This window comes from Nematolebias whitei, chromosome 6 (genome assembly GCF_014905685.2).
Source record: "Nematolebias whitei isolate Nwh7 chromosome 6, NemWhi1, whole genome shotgun sequence".
In the NCBI taxonomy this organism is placed as follows: Eukaryota; Metazoa; Chordata; class Actinopteri; order Cyprinodontiformes; family Rivulidae; genus Nematolebias; species Nematolebias whitei.
This window is the reverse complement of record NC_056503.1, coordinates 48,781,855-48,791,976: the sequence shown is the minus strand read 5'-3', so window position 1 is coordinate 48,791,976 and position 10,122 is coordinate 48,781,855. Positions and strand designations below refer to the sequence as shown.

Here is a 10,122-nt window from a genome sequence, read left to right as displayed (position 1 = left end):
AGACCCGTTGTTGTAGGTTTAGGAGGACCTGGTGAGACCCGTTGTTGGAGGTTTAGGACCTGGTGAGACCAGATGTTGTAGGTTTAGGAGGACCTGGTGAGACCAGATGTTGGAGGTTTAGGACCTGGTGAGACCAGATGTTCTAGGTTTAGGAGGACCTGGTGAGACCCATTGTTTGAGGTTTAGGACCTGGTGAGACCAGATGTTGTAGGTTTAGGAGGACCTGGTGAGACCAGATGTTTGAGGTTTAGGAGGACCTGGTGAGACCAGATGTTGGAGGTTTAGGAGGACCTGGTGAGACCAGATGTTGGAGGTTTAGGAGGACCTGGTGAGACCCGTTGTTGGAGATTTAGGACCTGGTGAGACCAGATGTTGGAGGTTTAGGAGGACCTGGTGAGACCAGATGTTGTAGGTTTAGGAGGACCTGGTGAGACCAGTTGTTGGAGGTTTAGGACCTGGTGAGACCAGATGTTGGAGGTTTAGGAGGACGAAGGAGTCCAGATGTTGGAAGTTTTGTCCCATTCTGGTCTGATGGATGATTCTAGTTGTTCTGTGTCTTATTTGCTGGAGCAGATGTTCTAAAACTTGTAGATACCTTTTTCATTGATGGAGTCTTTCCAGATGTGTAAGTTGTCTGTCAGAGGTACTAATGTACCCGCATACCATCAGAGAGGCAGGCTTTAGACCTGTGAGCAGATAATAGGCTGGATGGTTCCTCTCCTCTTTAAAATACTTGGTCCATCTGGCCCCAGAACAGTTCTGGACTTCACCTCAGTCCATGTGAAACGAGCTCTGGTCCAGAGAAGACGGCAGCGGTTCTGGATGGTGTTCACATCTGGCTTCTTCTTTGTCTGATAGAGCTTTAAGCAGCATCTGTGGATGAACTGTGAGAACAGAACCAGACCTGCTTCTAATGCAGTGGCCCCTGAGGGCCTCGTCCATTGACCACATAGATTCTACAGACTCTGCTAATCTGGTGTTCAGATTATGAGCTGGAGATGATTCAAAGTTTATAATTTTCAGAGATTGTTCTGACATTTTTAGACATGCTCAGTCCTCTGACTGACCTGTTGTTTTTAAATCATAGCACTTCTTTGTGTAAAAAATTATAAAATAAATTCTTAATTTCAACATTTAATGTTTTCTTCATTGTGAATAAAAGAGTAGTTTTTAAATTTAGCAGATTATTGCTCTTTAGTTTTAATTTGTATTTTACACAGCAAGTTTTTTTTACTCCCACTTTCACAGTAAAAACCTTAAATTGTGTTTTTAAATCCAGGACTTGAGGACCACATGAGGTCTGGACTCTTAGACAGATTCCTGACTGTGCCGTGCACGTTTGATTGTGCCGTGCACGCTCGCCTCTGACAGCTCTGAGATCCGTCAGCCTGAAGTCCAGATGTTCTGTTTGCTCCCGCAGGTCTGTCCAAGTCTCTGGGCCTGATCGAAGGGTTTGGGGGTCGCGGTAAAGGCGGCCTGCCCGCCACCCTTCTACCTCTGGAGGAGAATGACGCCAAATACCTGAGGGAGAAATACGGCTACAACGCCTACCTGAGTGACCGAATCTCTCTGGACCGGACCATACCGGACCACCGGCCCAGCAAGTGAGTTCATGTCTCTGACGCTTATTAAAAACAAAATCTGTTGGTCCTTCTGTTCCGTCCCTCTGGAATCAGGACGGATGTAAATAGTTTTGCGCTCGCAGCCTTTAAAAGATCCGTTTTAATAATTCAGCAGCAACTTTTCTCTCCACGAGGATCTGGGAGGTTCTGAACGTGAGGAGCTTTAATTGGAGCATTTTTCTGTTCCGCTGTGCAGAAAAAAAGAAAAAAAAATCCAATTAAAACCGTTGAAAACGTGTTTAATAATTTAAGTGTCGCACTTTGGTGAAGTTTCAGTTCATTCTTTTCATTTTTACAAAAAAACAAACAAACTTGCTACCGGAAGGTCGCTGGTTCAACTCCTCAGACTGACAACATCAAAATGTGGGTGGAAACGGTGAAACACCCACACATGTCTCTACCCTAATTGGCCCCACCCTGAGCCCTTGAGCAAGGCCTCTAACCCCCACCATCTGCTCCCCTGGGCACCTATGACCCCAGACTTCCATATCAGCGTATCAGGAAAAACTAAACTCTCAGAATAAACTTGTTTTGTTTGATGTCTTACTTGGCAGCAAATACTCAAAAAATAAAACTTAAAGGTAACTTTAACATAAAGTTTGTTTCTTTTAACTTTTAACAAATTTTCAGGCATTTTGAACATCTTTTTTGTACAATAACTGCTTTTTTTTTAATCGTCGTTCTTTAACCATTTTCAGATAAAAGTGCAAAAGATGGATTTTAACTGCATAACAAAGGACTTCGACCTTTGACCTTAGCATCACGGGGATCACGCTTTAAGTATTTTTAAAAAACACTAATTGAAAACTATATGAAATGAAACGTGAAAAAGGATCTGCACTTTGTCAAACGATGCAGTTTGAAACGGTTTATTCTCCAGATATGTTGAGATGCTTTTCGGAAATGCGGGTCTGCGCTCAACGTAAACACACCTGAACGTAAAAAAAAAAAAAAAAAATCAAAACTCTTGGACTCCAGCCCCTTTGGCTGTTTCTGTAGTTTAACAAATACAAGTTTTTATTTAAGGACGTGTTAACCATCACCAGGAGAAAAGTGTTGTGTGATTTTTGTTCCTTACTTCGTGATTGTTATAATTATTTTCGTCGGGTCTTCGCGATAACGCAAAGAGAACGTTTAAAGATCCTCTCTGATAAAGGTTGGGTAGTTCTTTTTAAGCATTCACAAAAGCATTAATGATAAATTCTTTAGAAGCAAAAGGAAAACTGCTGTTTGGCCATGTTTGACTGTTTTGGAGAGTTCCAGGTTCTCTAACGAGCTCACAGTAAATAAAAGCTCGTTTCAGCATAAGATGATTTCAGTTTGAACTCTGGTGTGAACGGCGGCGGGCAATATGCATTTCCTCAAGGTCTTTAACCATTAAACATACAATGTAATTATGACAGAAAATGGAGGATTTACCTTTGAACAGATGAACATGTGGTACTTCTTGCTTATAAGTGTTGCAATGAACTGATCGTGAGGTCAGCCACAGGGCTTTATTCAAGGATCCAAGGATTTTTTTATTGTCATACCAACTCACATTTGCAGGATTATTGTACGAAATTCGGACTCGGGTCCCAGATCAAGAAGCCCAACAATTAACAAATAAATAAGTCGGGGGAGGGGCTGGAACAGACTGTGTGCAGGATGAGTGGAGTCCTTCATGATGCGGAGTGTCCTCCCCCTGCATCATGAATTAATTCTTTACATTTATTCAGACTCAGTTTCGGTTTTGAAATGGAATAAACTGTGTTCCACTCTCTAAATGTTCAGGGTAACGTTGTCTGAACTTCATGTTCTCCACTGATAACGTTGAACCGTTTGTTTCTGATGATTTTTTTAATGAAATCCGTCTTAACTGCAAAGTGTTCGTAATGCAAAACCCCAACAATGTTGTCAGCGCAAAAGGGGGTGGAGCTTCTGCAGGTAAGGGGCGTTTACCTTTGGGACAAATTGTGATCGCCAATTGGTCAGTTGCTGGCAAGCCTGCTGGATTGATTGACAGGTGGCGTTGAGGATCTGACTCATGCAAAAACAATCATAGATTTTACTGGCCCGTTTAAGTGTCATCATTTTTTCCACATTTATTTCACATTTATTACCGTATTTTTCAGACTATAAGGCACACTTTAAGTCCTTTAATTTTTCTCAAAAATCGACAGTGAGCCTTATGAATTAATTCTGGTTGTGCTCGAACCGATTTTATATGTTACAACTGAACAACGTTGAGAGTTATTGTGAACGAGTTGAATAAAGTTTGACTTATCCGTTTTGTTTTGCTTACTGCGCCTTATAATCTGGTGCGTCTTATAGCCCGAAAAATACGGTAAATATTTCTGTGAATCTAAGATTCGAGAACTAAGCTTCTGTACAAAATCCTAATGATGGTTTCTTTATTTTTCATAAAGAAGCTAAAATCGCCACTGGTGCAGGTTTAATCCAAAATTATAACTGCAGGGATTTATCTGAGCCCTACTTGTGTTTAAGTAGCAGAACAATTAACTGAAAGAGACGAATGACGGTGCAGTCTTCGCTCACTGCTGCCTCCAGCTGCATCTTGGAGATGGTGGGCTGAAGAACCCGGCGTAGTCGTCACCACGGGGGGTTCACGTGTCGCTGAGCGGGTGAAGTGTGCTGGAGTGTGAGATCTTCAAGCCTCACAGCAGAACGTCAGCTGGAGTCTGACGAGCTGCTGGGTTTGATCGAGGCTCTTTATTCTGCTCCGAGCGAGGGACAAACACCACAAGAGCAGAAAGGAAAGGAAACGGGAGAACATATGGACTTTTTCTGTGCGAGTGCTGAACTAAAATAAGCAGAACACTGACTTAAAGCTAAGAGTAGCAACATGCTAGCTAAATAAACAACAGCTTAAAGCTAAAAGCAGCAAAAGGTCATCTCAAAGCTACAAATAGAACGATAAGTCGGCAACGTTGCAGCCTCCTAATCAATAATCTCATCTCAAGTGTGAGGTGAAATCTTAATTGCATGTAATTATGCAATGAATCCAGGGTTTTCATAAAAATGTATGAGTCTGGACGATGTTCTTTCAGAGCTTTTGTCAGCAGATCTTTGGGAGCAGGTTCCAGCTCGAGTGTTGGTGGATCAATCAAAGATCTGCGACGCTGGCCGAGATCTTCCAAAGGTTTTCCCTCTGAGATGTGGACTAGGCAGGACATCAGGACTAGGCAGGACAACAGGACTAGGCAGGACATCAGGACTAGGCAGGACATCAGGACTAGGCAGGACATCAGGACCAGGCAGGACATCAGGACTAGGCAGGACATCAGGACTAGGCAGGACAACAGGACTAGGCAGGACATCAGGACCAGGCAGGACATCAGGACCAGGCAGGACATCAGGACCAGGCAGGACAACAGGACTAGGCAGGACATCAGGACCAGGCAGGACATCAGGACCAGGCAGGACATCAGGACCAGGCAGGACATGACAACATGAATAAATGCTGCCAGTGTAATAAAAGCATGTAAAGACACGAGTGTTCAAAGACAGAAAACATTTTAGGACAACGTTTGATAAGAAAATGACAACATTAGAAAACCTGCGCTTTTGTGCTACACACGAAAAAAATATATTTTTTAAATAAATTTAGTGGACAATTAATTTTTTATTATTTCAACTCATCGTCAAGTTCTTCGTTTACCCATTAAAAAGATTAATTGAAGTTTTTTAAAATTATTGTTTCACCCAGTTCCTGTAAATGTAAGGTTTTATTGTTTGATTGGGAGCAGTTTTTAGCAGATTGTAAATCATACTGGTCGGATGTTGTTGCTGGTTTTAGTGTTTTTATGAACAAAAGAATAATAAATACATTTGGCTTGGCCCTAAAAGCAGCTGATGAAGATGAAGAGACACAAACCTACATCCAAATCCACGTCGAAAAAAAAGTTCCTCTGAAGATCCCGGTTCTGGAAGCCAGGGAGGTGTCAGGACCCAAACTGGACTCTAGATCTGGGGGGTGACCCGGAAAGATGCAGTTTGTTCTTCCACCAAACTGCATCTTTCTTGTGCAACTGTCTGAATGTTTGTTGTGATCCATCTTTCTTCATTTTACATCATCTTTCTCATTCTACAGTTTTCAAGCTATTTCAACAAATCATGAATCGAAACATTCGGCTCTTCCAGGACAATCTTGCTGTGACTTTTGGTATTGGTGCAACTTTAGCTTTGTGAAATATTTAGCCTTTTCTGACACTTTTTTTCTCATAGACAATAAATTGAGCTCATTTTACCTCCTTCATATCTTTAGATGTGTTTACAACCTTTTACGGCTCCTTTCACATTTTGTTCTGCTTCAGCCTCTTTCAGCTTCCTGCTGCTAATTTTAACTTTTTCAGCTACTTTCAGCTCATTTCAGCTGTTTTTTGCTCCTTTCAGATTATTTCTGCTAACTAAATTATTGTGCTTTTTCTAACTTCTTTCTGCTCATTTCAGCTTGTTATGCTCCTTTCAGCTGATTTCTGCAAGTTTCAGCTTTTTCTGCTATTTCAGCTACTATATAGCTGCTTTTAAGATTCAGACTCAGATTCACTTTATTATTGCCATTGTCAATGAACAGGATTCACAGACTAGGAATTTGCTTTGGCATAAAAGTGCAAATAAAATATAAAAGATAAAAGAAAACATATGTACACCAATACACTACAATACTCAGAAGAAGAAAAAAAAACATATGTTTTATGCTAATTTAAGCTTTTTCAGCTAATTCCATATTTTCGTTGCACTCATTTAAACTTTTTCAGTCTAATTCAGCGAAAAATCTTTCCACTTCTTTCTTGGAATTTCAGCTTTTTTCTCTTTTTAGCTACTTTTCAGCTGAACCAACAAAGTCCATGCTCAATAATCCAGGTATACAAAGTTCCAAAGTGGAACAAACCAGTTATGTTGGTGCTAAGATGGTGTCTTTGGCACGCCCCCTCCTGTGGTGCCGGCCCTCTCCCTTGTCGATGGTCATGTCAAACTGGTTCAAGACCACTTTGGAGTCAGCTGTTGGGGGAAGAATCAGTTTTGTGCTGTGTGTTTCCTTGACTGATGAAGCCTTCTGGATGGAAGGTGAAATGTTTCAGCACAAAAAAAAACAAAAAACTATTCAGATGACCTGACTGAAAATTGTTGGATACTTTTCAGCTGATTTTTTTTTTTCTAATTTCAGCTTTTATCAGATAATTTCCCCTTTTTTGTGCTAATTTTGGCATCTTTCAACAATTGTGTTCTTTCTGCTTTCTTCTGCTAATTTAAGCTTGTTCTACATTTTCAGCTACTTTTTTTTAGCGTATTCACTAATTTCGGCTGTTTTCAGATAAATTCAAGGTTTTTGTGGTAATTTGCTACTTTCGGCCTAATTAACTTCTTTATGCTAATTTCAACTTGTTATGCTTCTTTCAGCTTTTTTCTGCTAGTTTAAGCTTTTTCTGCTATTTCAGCTAGTATTTAGCTGTTTTGGGCTAAATTTAGCTTTTTCAGTTAATACCACATTTTTTAAAATCATTTCAGCTCCTTCAACTTCCTTCTGGTAGTTTAAGCTTCTTTGTACCTTTTCAGCTACTTTCCAGCTCTTTTTTGATTAATCAAGATTTTTTTTTTAAACTAATTTCTTAATTTTTGTTCTCGTTTCTGCTTATTTAAACCAAATTCAGCAAATATGTGTTTGTTCTACTTTCTTCTGATAACTTAGGCTTGTTCTCCCTTTTCAGCTATATACATTTCAGCAAGTTTTAGCTAATTTCAGCTGTTTTTCATCAATAAGCGTTCACACTGCTTTTTCGCAGGAAATGCAATTTCTCTAGTTTAGCAACTATGTGCAGGTTTCGCCTCACACATGTTCAGTTAGCCTCTTTACGAGGTCAACACATTCAATTGCTCGTTAACGCTAATTGCTAATCAGGCAGCAGCTCAGTGCACCCAGATGTGCTGACGATCAAACTGAGCATCAGACTCAGGAGGTTTCAGTCACTCTGAACGCTGCATGTTTGTTGGTCTGAACGTTTCAGAAACTGCTGATTTACTGACTGTTTACAACCGTCTCTGGGGTTTGCAGGGAACAGTCAGAAAAAGAGAAAATATCCAGACGAACGAGCGGAGCGCTTGGAGACGGTTGAACGGCAGCGGTGGCTCAAATATCCCCTCGTTACAACCAAAGTCTCCAGAACGCCATCTCTGAACGCACAACGTGAAAGTGGAAGTGCTGCGTCTTCACTGCATGCGTCCACACGAAGACAAATGTCCTCTGAGTTTGACCCATCCTGCATGTGAGATACACACAAGTGGAGCAACGTGCAGCTATACGAGCACCCAGCAGTTAGAAATCTGCTGGGTGGAAACTTATACAGTAATTAATGGTTAATTGTGAATTAATTGTTAATGACATTAATAGTTATAATTAATTATTAATATAAGTAATTAATTAGAAAACTTATAATGCAGCTTTTGGCCTGAGACCCAGTCATTTTCACACCCATCAGGAATTTCATCCATGTGTCCAGAGTGGATCCAGTGCAGGTAGAGCTGTCATGGACACTACTTCTGCAGTTTAATACAGTCAGATCCTTAAAAACTGAAGTGATTTATTTCCCCTTTATTGTTGAACTTTGCACAAAAACCCTTCAGTTTTACCGGGATCGTTGTAAATTCAGCTTGAACGGGCATAAAGGAGCAGGTAATAGATGCGCTAGTAATTATGGCAATAGGAGATTAGAATAGGAGGGGATGGGGGGGGGGGGGGGGGGGGGGGGGCGTTATCAGTGACAGCAGTGGGAATAAATGAATAGTTTGTAATGAATAGTTTCACATGTGAGTGTGAACGTGTCCCTTCACAAGTACAGCGATTCTCCTGAATGCGAGTGTGATTACAGGCGGCGGCTCCTCTAACGTTTCGCAGCCGACAGATGTGCGACACGATAAAACTGAACGAGTTTGTTTTAGACACTCGGCCCCTCTGACAGAAAAGTGTTCGAAACATAAAACAGTTCAATGGACTGTGATCATTTGACTTTTAAGCAACTGTTTGAAGCCTGAGGCAGCACTGTGATCCCGTTTTAAAATACTTTTATGTACAGTACTGTATTTGTTTATATTTCAAAACATTCCGGAGAGGAGAGCTGATTTCTGTAACTTGTATACTTTTTGAATGTCTTTTTATTCTTTCCTCATGGAACTACATTAAGATCTCTTATATTTCTTTAAAAACTTTTTTCACTACAAACACACCAAAAAAGGGTTATGGAGTTCCACAGGGCTGTGTTTCCGGTCCTCCACTGTTTCACCAATTTGTTCTGCTGCTTTATGCTACTATCTGAAAATTAAATATTTATAAAATATGATCTGATAATATATTTCATCAATAACATTCTAAGTCCATCTTGTTTTGTATTCAGTTCCTTTTTAGTTAATCCAAACTACTTGTGTAAATAATGTAGTTTACTCAATTTTAAATTTTTTTTTTTTTTAGCAAAAAAATGGATTTTATGTGAAAAATTGATAATTAGAAAGAAAGCTGGACTTTACAACGAGACTATCAAGGCAGCAGTAAAGTTCTCTCAGGTTTAGGGGGCTCCATTGTTGGTTTTAATGAATAAATAAGTTTCAAACCCACGTTACTGAAAAGTTTCAGTTAGTTGTATGTTTTGTTTATTAGTTTGTTTATTTGTTAGAAGGGAGTGGTGGTGCAGAGGCTAGAAAAGGTGGGCCTGTGATCAGAAGATTGCTGGTTCAACTCCCAGTACCAACAACATCAAAATGTGGGTGGGATAGGTGAAGCACCCACACCTGTCAGATTTTTGCAACTTTTAGTTTATTTTTAAACTTTTGCTACTTTTAGCTAGTGGTTTACAACTTTTAGCATTAACTAGCCTTTAAATCAGACCTGGGCATTGTACGGCCCCAGGGCCACATTTGGCCCTTTGGTTGACTCTGACCGGCCCCCGTAAGGGGAATTACAAAATACATATGTAAACAAATGAAGTTAACCAAATCCAGAGATAGATCCTCTCTCACTGATGATGTCAGCTTTGCTTCACATCTCCACCTCAGACCTTCAACCTGACTTTAACATTTCCGTTAAAGCCCAACAGAGACTAGACTTCTCTCACTAAACAAGAAAAAAGAACTGAAAAACACCAAATGAGATGTTTAGACTACAAATGTAGGTACGTAAAGAACCGGGACTCGAAGTCACAGTTCAGTGACGATCACTATTATATGATGTTTCATAATATTTGGAGTACAAAGACAATATTGTGATATATTTACAAAGTTTTTCCAGCAGTATATACAACTCAAAATTAGTTTTGGGGTGAATGTGACTGAAAATGATCATTAATATAACGTCTCAAATGGTAAAAATGTTAACAGTTTACCATTGTACTGGGAAATTTAATTGAATAAATGACATTTTTTGTAAAGAAACCTCGCTTTTTCGTTGCTTAATCATAACAAATACTCTTACCAGCTTGTTAAAACAGTGCTATGTACTGCTTTTAATAAT

The 10,122-nt window shown here is 40.0% G+C and overlaps 1 protein-coding gene across 1 annotated transcript in view; it reads left to right on the top strand.

Moving 5' to 3' along the window:
• LOC119411029 (polypeptide N-acetylgalactosaminyltransferase 17) overlaps nucleotides 1-10,122 on the top strand; it is a 36,588-nt gene that overhangs the window by 1,076 nt on the left and 25,390 nt on the right. Inside the window, exon 2 of the mRNA XM_037677952.1 lies at nucleotides 1,421-1,604. Coding sequence (XP_037533880.1) covers nucleotides 1,421-1,604 — 184 coding nt within the window. The remainder of the gene's footprint in view (nucleotides 1-1,420; nucleotides 1,605-10,122) is intronic.